The sequence below is a fragment of the Carassius auratus genome, unplaced genomic scaffold (genome assembly GCF_003368295.1).
Source record: "Carassius auratus strain Wakin unplaced genomic scaffold, ASM336829v1 scaf_tig00015409, whole genome shotgun sequence".
Taxonomy (NCBI): domain Eukaryota; kingdom Metazoa; phylum Chordata; class Actinopteri; order Cypriniformes; family Cyprinidae; genus Carassius; species Carassius auratus.
In genome coordinates this window covers 113,983-130,258 of record NW_020524587.1, presented here as the reverse complement: position 1 = coordinate 130,258, position 16,276 = coordinate 113,983, and the positions used below count along the sequence as shown (strand labels likewise).

Genomic DNA, 16,276 nt, shown 5'->3' with positions numbered 1-16,276 from the left:
AGTCCTGGTCCTCTTATTTGATTGACCAAATGGGATTTCAAACGCGCTGATATACAGCCCGACAGCAATGAGCCTTTTTTATGGTTTACCTTTCTACCTATCTGTGTTTACAAGTATGAAGTAAAGTTGTGTAATAATATTGTAATAATATGAGTACTTACCCACTGCTTCCTCTGGTGTCCAGTATCCAGTGGAATCACAGGCGTGAGGAGAAGTGGCCTCATTGGCGTATTGATGGAACGCTCCGTTTTCATCACAGAGATGACAGTTCATGTCACCTTCCCTACACAGCCACAGAGAATAGCTTTTTTGTTTTTTTTAAAGTTGTCAAAGAGAGTGAAAGATCAAAAAATGTGTGTGTGTGTGTGGGGGGGGGGGGGGCTAACTGAAAATACATCACATCACATGCTCTTCCTGATTATTTGGATAGCAATGGAATCACATATTGGACACAACAATGCACCTGTTTCTTGGAATAAAAAGTGTTTTTTGCATCACAAAACAGCATGTTATAGTGGAACATTTCTAACCTAACTATATTTCCTTTAGTTAGCATAATCATGATCATCATAATCATAATCATTGTAAACCAAATCAGATCAAAATCGAGTTGCTTGGGGGAACTAAGTGAATTTCTCATAACAGCTTTGAGAATACAAGAAATAGTGCAACATGAATGGATAAATATTTGTACAGACAAACATTTATTTCCTCTTTGTCTGTTATATGTATGTTCCTCAGTTTACCTGTGGGCAAGTGGCCCACTGATTGGGTTCAACCAATGAATGGTGACGGAATCTGCATCTTGACCAATCACCACTGGTGCAAGAGGAACAGGGGTGGGCTTTCTACCAAGGAGCCAGGTTTTGTAGGTTAAATCAATATAGCAGTGCATCCGAGCTACTTGATTGGGTGTAAAATGGTTTGTACAGTCATCATCTGTAATAAAAAAGGTTAAAAAAGGTTAAAATATTTCACACAAAAATATCAACACTGAGTTTGTTTATTTAGATATATATATATATATATATATATATTTTTTTTTTTTTTGAAGGAACTGCTACTTGTATGCAGCAAATATATATTAAATTGACTGAACTGTGTAAAAAAAATGATCCTGAAAAAATACATTGTATAAAGGTTTAAATTAATAATTTAGCAGCACAACAAATTCCCAACTGTGATAGTAATGAGAAATGTCTATTGAGCACCAAATCAGCATATTAGAATGATTTCTGAAAGATCATGTGACTCTAAAGACTGAAGTAATGGCAGCTTTAGTACTGCAGGAATAAACTACATTATAAAACATACTAAAATAGAAAACAGATATTTTATATGAAAATAACATTTCACAATGTTATTGTTTTCTGTTTGATCAATAATTTACCCTTGGTGAACACAAGAATCTTCATTCAAAAAATAAATAAATAAATAAATAAATTTGTACTGATGCCAAACTTTTGAATGGTATTGTTTCACATTGCATGCATGTAGGTATAACTTGTACCCCTAAGTGGCATTAACATCAATATATATATTTATATATATATATATATATATATATATATATATATATATATATATATATATATATATATATATATATATATATATATATATATATATATATATATATATATATAAAATTGATAAACAAACAGAAGCAGTAACCTGATCATGACTACCTGTGTAACTCATGTAGTTGTTGTATGGTGTGTTTTTGTACTGGGTAAGGCCACATGTGTCATTGACAGGATCAGGGTCGTGACAAACTTTAGACTTTGGGGTGGGTGCTGTATCAGCACACAGGTCTCCCGTCTCCATGGATGCGGTGGTCTCTTGACAGGGGTCATCACATGACTCGCGTTCACTCACACCCTTAAACACATGGTACAGTCCCAAAATATGACCCATCTCATGGATCATGGTGTTGTTGTGTCCTTTGGTTCCAAAGTAGGAGGGATTAAGAATCATTCCACCTGAAAAATAACCCAAAGTGACATCTCTGCAGTTGATGCAACAATATAAACTTTAACCTGACAGAACAATGAGGTGTAAATGTTCAAGTTATCTTTAATCTCAAAGCCAGGAGTCTGTGAGTAAATGAAACTGATTTGCTTTCCTAAATATTGCTGCATAAAACAGTGTGCACCATCCTGTAAAATGGGACCACCACAGCTTGGATTACCAGAAAGAACAGTACATCTGTTATCAGTGTTGTCTAATGTTCCACCCACATTCAGAACATTAAAATGCTTGCCACACCTGCTGAAAAGTAACACATTGGCATCTGGTTTTATATTCAAATAATGTAATAAAAAGCTTAAAACAATGTGACATTTATTATATGTGCATATGTTCAGCAGTTTAAGAAAAAAGACTAAATTGTAGCTTATAAGTTATTAGATTTTAAAGGAAAAACAGAATGTGTTTACTAATTAAAAACAGAATTTGGTTTATGTGGGCATCTGCGAAAATCTTTCTCTTTTGGACATTATGCTCCACCCCAGTCAGGCCATTTACAGTGGATATACTAGATTTGAGTAAATAACCTTTTTATTTCTGAAATATTCACATTTTATGGGAGTTCAGCCAAATGGACAGAGCTTGGCTAAACACGTCTGACAAACACAGATAGTTTACAGTTAACGCACAAGATTAGCAGTCCTTCCTATGGTCTGATTTCACTTAAAGCATTCAGAGCAGTAGTTTGACCTTGTTTCTAAGTATAAGACATTAAGGTACTCAAATAAGCTCATGATTTATGTGAAATTAAACCATAAAACATACCTCTAATTTATGAGAAACTAGTGGATTATGGGCATAATAGGAACGGAGCCATATCTCTGTGAAAATATAGGACCATAGCTCTGTGAGATGCAAAGCAGCATGGTCAGTCTTATCTCAGACAGGTTATATCTCAGACCACCTCTCTGCTCAGACCATTAACAGGACAATTGAGAGCAAAATAAAACATGACAGGGTGATGAGGACACCAAGGACCCCTTTCCTGAAATGGTTTATTTTCTGATAATGATAGGCAGATGGCATTATCCTGTTTATGGCTACTTGTAAAATAAGAAAACAATAATAAAATTCTACAATTTGGCAGTCAAAAATATTTGACTTGACTTTTCAGAGTACAGAATTCAAAAGACATTTAATAAGTATTGTATATACTATTTTCATATATTTTTAAGGGGGCACAAATATAACAACGAAGATGAATCTAAAATTAAATTAAATGTACCAATATATGAAATGTGGTAAAACTTTGCAATTGTATTATAATATTGATATCAATGCAACAATAAATACCTACCTTTATGGACCTTTATTATTTAAAAAATAGCAAAATTCTAGATTAATATATGCTGTAAAATTGCTTTTATATCTAATGAACTAAATTTTAACTAATTAAACATGAATGCAAAGTGTTATCACATACACATTAGAAACAGACTGTAATTAATTCATGAAAATCCATGAATTCAAGCTCACAAAAGCAAGTTGGTGCTAATTACTTATGTTAATATTGGTTTAACATATATATATTTACATATGTTCACATTCTATGCACAGGCCAAAATTTTCTCATTAAGCAAATAAACCAAGACCACAATGTCTGATCATGCATCCTGGACCAATGGGAGGGGGACTTATATAAGAAATCTTCCTGTTTTGAGAGAAATCTCCTTTTTAAAGGAACTGGACCTAACTGAGACTGCTTTAATGAGCTCTAAAACACGGCAATGACCAGTACTATAAAAACAGCTGGCAGTAGGATGGAGATGGCAACAGCTTAATACCCTTCTTTTGTTTTTGTTTGGTTGTTGTTGAGTTCCTTTTCTTCTCTCCCGGTGGATGACCTTAATGATTAAGGGGCAATCTACAGGGAAATCTATGCGTGCTGCAAGTGTTTTCTTTTATGCTTGAGATTATGCCCCATTAACTTTGTAAAGGCAAATGCAGACAACAAGGACGAAGAGACAAGAATGTTTTTCTTTAAAGAAAAGATTTAAGGTGATCAGAAAAAAAAGCAAGACATGAACAGGGAGATCTATGGCATTAGGTACAAAAAACATCTGCTGTGGGGAATGTAGTGACAGGAAACAACTGAGTTCTTAACTTGACACTGTCCATGGTAGAATTAACCCAGTTGGGTTTAACGTTTTGTTCTCATATTATATTGTTTGTTTTTATCCCTTCCACAAAATACATGTGGTCCTAACCCTTTTATTAGCATCAACACTGAGCTGTGACGTCAAACATAGTGGAAAATCTAAGTCAATTTCATGCTTTTAAGAGCACTGAATAAATGCAATAAAACATCTTGCCTTAAAGTGATGAAATATTTGTGATTTATGTTACTTGTAAAAATAAAAGGCCATGAATAGAAAAAATTTTTTAGGGGTCATCAGATGTTCATTTTCCACATGTGATATGATTCTTTAGGGTCTTAATGAAAAGTCTGTAACATAGTTTGGTTAAAATTTCTTAATGTTGGTGTTAAAAACACATTTTTTAACCCTGTCAAAAACAGCTATTTTCAGAGCAACCCATTTGGTAGCATTTTCCTTTAAATGTTAATTAGCTCTGCTGACCCCGCCCCTCTATTTCGAGCTGCTCTCAATGAGATGGTTTACGTTAGCCACATTCATCGTGAAACTTGCTAATTAGCTTGAAAGGTGATTTGCAAAGATTATTAAAGAAAACCTTATACTAACTTTTTCTGTAGGTGAAGCTGCACCACAAATGATTCGCGTGAAGATGCATTTAGGTAGATTGGGCGCACATTCCGTTAAAAAAATAATAATCCACTGTCTTCAGTGGCTCAGATGTCAGGAGTAAATGATGATTGCTATGTGCATTATTACAGCCAGGTGTGTCGCACAAGTCTTAAAAAATTGAGCTGCAGGCTCTTTGATCGCCCCCTGGTGGTTAACAGTAGTCCAGTTCATAAACCCCACCCTCTCCGTGTAAACGAACGGGACTTGAGTCATAATAAAAAAAAAAAAATTACACATCGAATTCATTTTTCTGAAAGATGGTTTTGGTTATTCAAGAGTGGATATCACACTGATGTATGTTCAATTGTTAGTGTTTTGTGCTAAGTTTGATTTTAGCCAGTCATTTCATGATATAACAATGGGGCATATCATTATGGTTTATTATTGGGTCCGCAGGAGTTTGGGCGGGGGTTTGATATTGCGGCTCCACCTCATGACACTACTGCGCAGACTCCAAATGAATCTCAGCGGCCATACTAAGATGCTTTGGCTTCACTTTTCTACAGTGGTTGGAAATGGAGATGCGTCGTCCATATTTTTTTACAGTCTATGATTACATCCAACAACATCGCTTAGGAGATATTCTTGTATTCATCTGCTCCCGTGGTGAAACAATGGCGGACTGATGACAGCTCACTCAGGGTGGGTCTAAGGTAAGACACTAGTCCAGTCTGTGCTGAAACGCTGTCAATCAAACTATCATGGGAGGGGCCTTTCTGTGTGACGTCACAACGAGGCATCTGAGCACAAACATCTGACATCAGCTCATTTTGAGAAACGGGTAAAGATCTTAGTATATAAAAAAACGCTGGGTGGATTTTTAGCATTACAGGATAGTTGTGTACACACACTGCCAACACACATTTCAGTTCAAACTTCTTGTAAAAGTGCATGTAGCATCCGATGACCTCTTTAAAACAAGACTGTGTCATTACAACCTCTACCAGCAGGGGCTAACTGAGCCATGCTAACAAACCAACCCATGGACGATTTCTGGACTCAAGCCTTGTCCAGTCTTAACTAATGTAGTTCAGTCAAATCAAAACATTTCAAAAGTCAGGTTTTCATAATTGGGTTTTTAAATTATCATCTTTTGGGTTATTGTTTATATTTTTTTTCTACATTACTTAAATTCTATTAAAATGGCACTTGGGTTATTAACTTCATCATGTTCATGCTGTGTTACATGTAAGTGGATATCTTACCTTGATGAGAAAGCACTTCTTTTGCCCATGGCCAGGTGGCAACCCCAGCAAGCTCCTCGCGTGCTGAATTATTAGCGAAGAACACATTGAGCATGTCTGAACTGCTCAGATGAAGCAGCTCCTTCAGTTCCTTCACACTCATATAAGCCCTGTATCATAGATAATGACACATAGTCAAGAAACTTTGCATAGAAAACAAGTAATTATTGATTGAACTGCCATAAACATGAATGTTAACATAAAAGTTATAAAATGTTTCTTTGATTGCTTGAGAGATTTAAAAGGGAATGACAATTTCAAATGTTGTTAAAAAAATAACAGTTTAAAACAACAACGGTTTATAGTTCATGTCATCAGAACTAAGCAAATGGAATATATTTACTTTTATTAGCAGTTTTAATTACAACAGTCATTTAAAAAATCACTTTATGTCACAATGTTTAGGAATTATAATTGTTTGAACTGGGTATGGCGCATGAAAAACTGGCCACTTTTTTTTTTTTTTATTCCATTCCAAGCTGTGATAAATCACCATAGAGGCACTTTGATGTGTGATGTTAACTTATTTTTACTTTGGAAAATGTCACATGTCATTTTTCTCTTTTGATTTCATAGCTGCTTAAGCCTTTGCACCTCATATCTTTGAGCTGTTGGTTTGAAGAGGTCCATTTCTTATTGCCCTTTGGATTGTGCCAAAGTGTCGAGCCTATTAGCTGAACCACCTACTGTTCCTTGGACCCGTTCCATGCGAGAATAAACCAAGCATCATACTTCTTGTCGTTTATTTTTATTTTTATTAAACAAGCAAAGAGCCAATCTTCCTGAGTGCTTCTTGAGTGTTGCCTAAATTTCTCCTATAGGGCTTTATTCAGCAATAGAATTCAGATGATTTAACAATTTATATTCACATGACTTAAAGTTTAGCCTTAAACAGTGCTGTTCCAAATGTGTTCTGGAAATTAAAGGATAAAAATATATTTTGTACTTTTTTGATTTGTGAATTTGTCAAGTAAAGCCAATCATATGCAGAATACGAGCAATAAAATATGTTTAGATGTTTAGAAAAACTTTGCACAATATGACAGGTGAACTAAATTTACTGTTCTTAGTCACAATCACTTTCCCCTTCAAAAAAGAAAACAAAAAAAAAACAGTAAGTTCACAATCAGTATTTTTCTTCTTTTTTTTTCAGAAATTTCACAAAACTTTGGTTAGATTTATTCTTAAAAAGTGTAAAATCCTGTGATTCATGCTTTATGAACCCATGAATCGTGAGTGTTTTCAAAACCCTTTTGATTACACTTGAGTGGTAGTTATTGGACTGCTAATATTGAACACCATGGACTTTTCCAAATTTCCAAATCTCTGTCCTCTCTTCTCAAAAGGAATCTCTCTCATCATCTTGCCACTGACACTTAAGTCATCACAATGCCAGCCGATTGACTGAACAGATCTGATTTCACTAACTCCAAAATGCCATTGTTAATAGATTACGAGAGGTAAAGTAATAAAATATAAGACACGAGCCATGGTATAAAGTATAAGAAAAAGTATAAGACAAGGCATAAGCCATGGTACAATGGATAAAGCATTATTGATGACAAATTTGAGTGCCACGGCAATATTTACCAGCCCAACCTAAGAACATGTTTGAGGAAGAACATATATTTATACTTACAGATGAAACAAGTAAATTCAGAAAAAACAAAATAACAATATACTATATTTATATGAGCAATGATTCACTAACCCCAAACTTTTAATGGTAATGTACAAAATTTGTTCTTAGTTCATTTAATGTTCATTCCACCATACACTTGTGCCAACAAACTTTTCTAATTTTTGCGCCATTAGCACCAACAAATAGAACTGCATTAATAATAAAAGTATTGATTCCAAACAGGTTTGCCAAGCAATCCTTTGTGCCTTTCGCTTTGCCCCATCTTCCATTATTCATGCAATCTGTACTTCCATCTTAAAATCACACCATTGAAATTTCGGATAGCCCAAACAAATGTATTAAAAGCAAATTTCCTGGTATTCAGACTTACATGAGGTCATCTAATAAATGGTTTTACCTGTGCATTAACCTGGCATAGAATAAAGTATTTTAAAGAAAAAAACTTCACCTTTCAGGTGGACAAAATCCTTTTAAGTAACACAGAAAATAAATTAAAACTATTTATTAAGAGAGTTATAATCAAAACCACCGATCCACTATCTTGCAGCAAAATGAATAAAGGAATCGCCTTTAAATGGCTGAAATTGCTTAGCATCTATCAAAGTTAATTACTAAAGAGAAGAGTTATCAGGTAGTTCAGTTCTATTGGCTTAAGTGTGTGGACTAAAATGTCTTTGCTTTCTTCTCGTTCCATTTCTAGAGCTTGCCAAGAAGCACCTGGTGGTTCCCTTGTGCTGTTTTTCTCTGCTTCAACAACAAATTTGTGTAGTGACAGCCACTGGCAAGTACATGCGCTTCACTGCCCAGCAGCAGATACCTGGGCTATAACTCACACAGCCAAACATTAAAATCCAGACCACCACATAAAAGCATGCTATACAATTGCCATCAAAATGTCATCCCTGCATTAATTCTTTGCAAACTCTGGACCTCGGCCTTAGCGATACACTCTTCCAGCATGGTATGGAAAGACCTCTCTAAAGGCTCAGTCTATGATCCCAAGGTTAATCTGGTCCTGTTGGCTATTAGCATTTCTACTTACGGACACATCATATTTAGAGGAAAACAAGTCCAGTAAATAAACCTTTGGTTTATTCAGTACCTTTAGATTGCTTTGTTAATATGGCATGCCAAGGACATATGGTGCTCCAGGTCACCTCTACTCCAAACTGTTGGCCTTGGTAGAAATATGGAGGTCTGAAATTCACTGAAGAAGACTATCTTTTAGTATTCCTATTCATCTTAACGGCAGTTGCTTGACTGGCACAAGAATTCAGAAAACTGACATCACATCAAGCCCTTTACTGCTGACTATCCGGGTCTTTGAAAAGCATAATTATCCAGTTCACACTTATACTGTAAGAGGCTTTCAAACAATGAAATATTAATGATGCATAAACTATGGTTCAAAAGTTTGGGGATGGTATGATTTTAATGCTTGTGAGAGGAGTCTCTTATGCTCACCAAGACTGCATTTATCAGATCAACAATACAGTAAAAAACTTAATATTGTGAAACAATAATACAATTTTAAACAACTGTTTTTCATTTCACTATATTTTAAAATCTAATTTGTTGCAAATGATCTGCAGAGTGTGTAGTTACATCATCTGCCATCAGGGTGACAGGGCCATGCTTATCATTCAAATCTTAACCTCTTGGTAGAAAAAGCCTTTGAAATGGCATTTAACTGATTTATTATCCACCGACAGAAATGTTCTGGCTGTGGATTTTTGCTATGAGCTTGCTGTCTCTCAGTGCAAAACAACCAAAAGTAGTTGAGTTGAGAAGAGTTTCTTAGACCACCATCCAATGGTTTAACTAGGGCCCAAATTAATCTCTATAGGAGCCCTTCAGCAACAGATAGGCAGCTCTTGAAAATGACAACAGCTGGTGACTGAGACACAAAGTCTCGTTGCACACTAAGCTTGGAACAAGACTTCCCAAACTGCAACTGGAAATTTAACATAACAAGTTTATCTCATAGATGAAAGGAGTGAAATAAAAGACGTGGTGTGATCACATCAACAGGATGTTACACTATAGTTTGGTTTTGTGAACATTGTGAGGAAGTCGTGGCCTAATGGTTAGAGGGTTGGACTCCCAATCGAAGGGTTGTGGGTTCTAGTCTTGGGCCGGACGGAATTGTGGGTGGGGTGAGTGCATGTACAGTTCTCTCTCCACCTTCAATACCACGACTTAGGTGCCCTTGCTCACAGTGTGTGTGTGTGTTCACTGCTCTGTGTGTGTGCATTTTGGATGGGTTAAATGCAGAGCACAAATTCTGAGTATGGGTCAACATACTTGGCTGAATGTCACTTCACTAATCTACTCTTTTACGTAGCATCAGATAAATGAAAGACACTGCGGCAAGCCGTCAAACAGTCTGTACGGGAGCAAAACTGTCCTGCCTTTCACAATGAATAGTGCCAAGATCTCTGGTTTTGTTGTTTAGCCACATTACGTGTATACTTTGGCTCAGTTCTGCATCCAAGTTTTGCATGCTTTTTAAAGTTATTCCAGAAGGCCGATTTGTATGCTTTGCATGTTGAGAAATACAGAATGCTCTGACAATCTTGAAAATAAAAAAAATGAAAAAAAGTGAACACTATTTCACAATAAGACACTTTTATTTCCTTTTTCCTGATGCTGCTGTGAGAACATTTAACAAGCACGTAACTTTTGGCAACTTCTTGAACTCCAAAAACAGTTCACAGCGATCCTGAGAGAAGGATAGGGAATGCTTTCAATAATTTTGTTTTGGCTTTTAAGGCCTAGCACTTTAATGCAAGCTGTTTTAGTTGGAATACATCTCCTAAGGACATAAATGTAGCTGATATAATGATATGGTACCTGACTTCAAATTCTGCATCAAATTCTATAGAAGCTAGCAAGCAGTCAAATATCATCCTGAGGGTTTTTTGCTAGAAAAATGTTGCAATCCCTGAATTAAGACCAAAACATGAACCCTCTTGCACATCCCACTAAAATGATGCCTGGGTTCAAGTTAGTTGCCAAAGTGGAACCATATTGAAGCACAAGCTCACCTCTGAGAAGACTCGGGATCAAAGCAGGTCTTTGCGACATCTGTGACCTCAGGGTCACAGCAATCACCATCATCGTAATCATAGTGAATGCTGTTGCACTCTGGGTTGCAGACTCCATCCCTCCGCTTCCAGTTGTGGCAGGGCCCTATGCGCAAGCAGTCACCCCCATCGTGGCCTGTAAGAGGATGGTCGCACTCGGGATCGCAATGGCGGTTCCCCACCTTGGTAATGTGGCAGTTGCTGAGGATGAAGCGCTGCTGGAGGGAAGAGTTGTAGATGGTGTGAATGCTGAGCTCCAGCGTGATGTTGTAAGGACGGAAGGCATCTTCCAAGGCCTGGTGTTGGAGCTGGATCTGCTGCAGAGAGACTGTAGGGTCACTGCCATCATCCTTACAGATGTTCACGATGCGGTAACGTAGATGCTTCTCAACTCGCAATTGCCATTGCTGGTTATAACTAATGGCGACGTCAGCATTGTCACACACGGTCACGCCACATGGAGGTGGAAGTAATGGAGAAATAAGCTGCCGCTCTGGGACAGGAAGAGACACAATGACCGGATTGTGACGGTCTTTGTAGGGTGCCCACTGATTCTCAACCTCTGAGAAATCTGCCCACTGGGACAAAATGGGAGTTTGTCTCTCTGCCTGGGATTGGCGACCTTTAAGAAGTTCTTCATGAGTTCGCGCATAACCCCATAACGTGACACCACCCAAATGTCCGCGAAAACTGTGTTCGTGATCCGCCTGGTCCCCACCAAGTAGAAACAGGCGACAGGCTTTGATGTAGGGACTGTATAGGTCACCTGACTGTTCTCTGCTCTCGCCAACCTTGGAATTGTCTATGTACAGCGCCATCTTGTGGCCGTCATAACTGGCCACAACATGAGTCCAGCTGTTGGGCTGGTAGCGCTGGTGTGCAACAATAGTGGAGGATTTGAGCGCCCGATCCATGCGAAGGGAGAAGAAAAACCTGGCATCTTTTCTTCCTGTAGGGTCTGCTGCTCGAATCCCAACAGACCAACCTTTTTCGCTCAAGGGATACGAGCAGTTATCAAACACGCCTAGAAAAAAAAAATAAAAACACACAAACGAAGGAGTCAATGAGCAGAAGTGTAGCTTCATCAAACACGGAGTAATTGGCATTTAATTATCTGAAGACTATAAGACTTTAAGTTATTTCCATTCAACAAATCCGTTGATATTCCCAGCCGCCTTTCTTAGGAGCAGTCTCATCTGGCAGCCAGATGTTACCGTCAAAGGACAGAGAGAGGTCAGGGAACCCCTTCACCCTCCCAACAACACAGGCACATGTGAGCACATACACACTTGGGTGCATTATTCCTTGCAAACAGGAGAATGAGAGATGGGCAGATTTAAACAAAATATCCTAAGGGACGTGGACCACACTGAAACTTCATTCATTGAAGAAGCCTACCGATGTGTGTGCAGCGATCCAGCGTGTGACAGCATCTGCTAATTTCTGTGCGTATCAACCCTAAAGTCATGAATTCGAAGATAAACCATTCCAGAGTACTATTTACTTGGATGCTACTACATTTTCAAAGTGGGAGTTCTTATCTTACTGTTTTTATAGTGTCTGTCTCCCACTAAATGAAAGACTCCTAATAGTCGTACCTCAAACTGGCCTGGAGTGCTGAGTTTGGTTGGAAACGAAGTGTGCTGAAAAAATACTTTCTGTGTAACCTTGTATAATTGATGACTTCGATATGATAAGTGTTTATGAGAGACAGAGAAAAAGTGAATGTTTTTGCATAGTATCACTTAATAGAGAAAGAAAAACCAGAGAAAGACCACTTCCAGTAAAGCCTTTGAACGCTCATTTGGCAGAGTGGGGGATTTTTTTTTAAAACTGGCTTTATTACAATAGATTCGTCCACTGATTGTTAAAAGAAAGCTATTGACCTCAAAAGGAGCTGGAATGAATGTTCACATGATTTTAGTGATGATGACAAATATGTCAAAGGGAAATATTATAATCCTAACAATAGCAAGATGGTAGAAACCCTCATTTGTTTAAGAGGTTTATGAAGTCATTGGGGTACTGATTTTCTCTGAGTGGTGGATGATTTGATTAAAATTGAATATCTAATGCTCTCTTTGAGGTCTGATAGATGACTCATAAGTGTTAGAAACATATGAACAATATTTGCACCCCCTTTCGCCAAAAGCATGTAGGAAAAGCCTCGTGCAGGTTACGGCAAGAGAAATCTGGGCTTTGTTGTTCTTACTGAACTAGTCTTAGAAGCACTTCCAGATATAATCATTTCCATATTGACCCTCCACAGCAGCCATACATGTATAATTTTATTACATTTAGTAATAGGTTTTTAATAAACAAACAAACAAACAAACACACATATATATATATATATATATATATATATATATATATATATATATATATATATATATATATATATATATATATATATATATATATTCTTTTTTTTTTCTCTTAATAACATTACATAAATCGCAAAGCATTTACAGACAACTTTTCACAAATAAGCTTTGCATGTGAAAAAAACACCTAGTTTATGCTTTGAAAATGTTTTATATCAAACAATTGAGCTGGATGACAGCTTGCTGTCAATATGGGTACAGTGTCCAGAACATGCAGCCTATGAATCAAACCTTGGAAACACAGTGCGCCATATGCACAAACAAGTGAGCTGCAGGACACATTGAGCAGGTGGTGGCCACTTGTTCCTCTAACACTCCTCCCTTAGCACTACTCTCATCGTTTGCACCTCGTAAGCAGCTGATTTCCCATTCTCCTCTCATCTGCTTGTCAGCTGATATCCTAAAACAAAGGCCTCTTAAATGAAACAACAATGTGTCAAAGCCGTGACACAACACAGAGTCTGCCACACACCATTCGATGCACTTGATGAACTGAGGGGGGTTTGAGGAATGAATCTGACTTTCCATAATCATTTTGGTCTGTATGGCTTGTATGCCTTTCAGCAATATTTATTCTGATTAGACAGCTGCTAATTGTGAATTATGTATCCTTCATGTTATAACTGCCGCTTAAAATTATAGCTAATGACAATTCCGATTACTAGAAAACGGTTTGAAGAACCTGCAACCCTCCAGTACAAAAAAAAAAATAAAAAATACACATGATTTGATGAGAATCATTTAGGATTGCAGACACCTACCTGCAATGATGGCAGGATTATTCTGTCCCCCTTCTGGCTTTACCCACAGCTCTAAAGTGAACCTAGAGCGGGGCAGTTCTAGGTCAAACGCAGGATTCACCTTTAGGTGATCTGCCTGACCACTGAAATACACAGCTGTCATCCACTTTGCAGGCATATTGTGTACATCTGCCCTCCACGGATCCCCAGCAGTGCTCTGCAGCCCCTCTTGCTGCCCGGAGAACTCTTCATTTTCTGTAGGGAATTTAGTGTGGTGGATATGGGTGTGCTGCATATCTTTTGGGACTTCTTCGTCTTTGTTGAACTCTGGAAGGCTCCTTGCAATCCTTTTTAGTGAGAACGAGCTGTCTGTCAAATCACCACCCTGTTCTGCCTGTAAAGGGTGTCCTTTTGAAATGGATTGAAGGGGTTTGTGTGACTTAGTAGAGCCAGGATCACTTGCCCCCTGTCGCTGTTTATCTGCTTTCTTCCATATGAAAGTCTCTTCTTCTGGTTCCTCATAATTCTTCTTCTCATTAATATCCCACTTAGTTGATTCAACCGCATTTGTGCCACTAGAGCTGCACTCACCTGAACACGACCTCGCCGTTTTAGTTTTCCTCAAGTGCAAGTCTATCAAGCGAGTGTACCTTCCAGCGACGCCCGCTAGAGGGTACTGCTGCGCCGCGGTGTGCGGCGGCCGCTTGCGGCTGATTGAGCCGCACTGCTCTCCAGCAAACGCTCGGTCCGCTCTCTGTGCCAGTGTCCGCTTATACTTCTGGAGATGATCTGGCTGAGCCCTGTTCAGCGGCCATGTGTGAAATACTGCAAGAATAATAGCCAGTAGTCTAAAAAACATCATTTTATTGAGGTGAAGCTGTAGCTTTTTAAAGATTGGACATCTATTTGTTTTGGGAAGGGAGCTAGTTAATTCGCTTAAATAGTTTTGAGTGCCTTTTCTTTATCAATGAAAGCATACATTATGTTTAAGTTAGAATATGTGTGTTAATGAGTTTCTATTTTACATGTCTTTCAAAAAGAAATTGTACTGACAAGGGAACTTGAAATTGTCAGTGCATTACGGTGGATGGTCTGTTCTTCTCTTAATTTACTATTTAAGTAACTGGATTGCGCAAATTCTGAGTAACCGACAGCAAACTGTCTACTTGAAATCTTTCCTCCTTGGTTTTTGAGTGGTCAGGCTCAAACTGAACATCTCGTGGCTTGGGGATCCCCTTGAAGCTGCCTTTTTAGCGCGCAATGACTGCGTAAAAGCTTAACTGTCACTCACTTGCAATTCATTACGCGCGCAATAATGTTTCCTCATTGTGGTCGAATCAAAGCGATAATATCGCGTTTGGTTGCAGACTTACATAGCTTGTTGTCTGTATAGTGTAAGGTTTTTTGGAGAGGTGTAACGCTGGATAAAGGTTATTTGAGATTGCCACCTTCACCGGCGCGCAATGGGTCGTGTCCTAATGCTCGCGGTCAAGCTTTGTTCTCCAAATAAACCAACAAAGCGGTCAAATAAAATGTCTGTCGAGATGTATTCTAACAGTGGAGTGTTTCAGATATCAGGGAGCTGTGAAAGTCCGCTTAAAATATTTTATTTTCTCAAAATATGGATCGATATCCAAGAAACTGAAGGTACTGAAAGGAGATCTGTCTTGTTGGCATGCTGGTCTACGTGAAGACGGCTCTTTGGATCACCTTGAGATGGCGCGGCAACTCCTCTTGCGCTCCGTGTGTCTATATTCCCAGGCTTAGACCCGCTGCACGCGCTCTTCACATCACCACATCAGATCAAACTAACGCGCAAAACATTTTATCTGTTTCCTCCAGCCTGACATCACAGACCCAGCCCTTTACCCAACCATTAGGAAAGAAAACTTCACCCAGGTCCAACCCAGCTTTTGCAAGCATCCATCTACTCTCACAACCCCCCAAACCCCCCTCAGTGCCATTGACATCTAGCTGCTACACCTACTTTGGTACTGTAATGTAAGAGACAGCACATCTGCCTGACATGTGAAACATGGCTGATGTGAAACACTGCATATGTGAAAAGACAAGTGAGATATGTGTAAACACTGAAGAAAGGATGGACCCATGAGAAATTCCAGAACACACTCTTAGGGAGAAGTGAATAATAAATTCATATTATTGCTGATCTTTTTTCTATACCTGCATATAGGAAATGTTGAATTACACGATGAACCCTTGATATCAAACTTTATGCAAGGCTTTAAATTAAAATAAATAAACAGTCAAAACGCCAAATATCTGTAATTTGTACGTAGCCACTACATAACAAAGTAGCTATTAGATTAATTATGATACAATAATAGGATCACTGTCAACCTTCTTAAATGTGTAAAAAAAAA

At 38.1% G+C, this 16,276-nt stretch overlaps 1 protein-coding gene across 1 annotated transcript in view; it reads right to left on the bottom strand.

Annotated features, from left to right (window-relative positions):
• The window catches only part of LOC113074832 (pappalysin-2-like), a 30,661-nt gene extending 14,769 nt beyond the window's left edge, over window positions 1-15,892 (bottom strand). The window contains 6 exon segments of the mRNA XM_026247568.1: window positions 162-283; window positions 747-939; window positions 1,689-1,982; window positions 5,999-6,147; window positions 10,727-11,789; window positions 13,914-15,892. Of these exon segments, the coding sequence (XP_026103353.1) occupies window positions 162-283; window positions 747-939; window positions 1,689-1,982; window positions 5,999-6,147; window positions 10,727-11,789; window positions 13,914-14,754 (2,662 nt within the window). The 5' untranslated portion in view covers window positions 14,755-15,892.
• Between the last annotated feature and the right edge of the window lie 384 nt (window positions 15,893-16,276).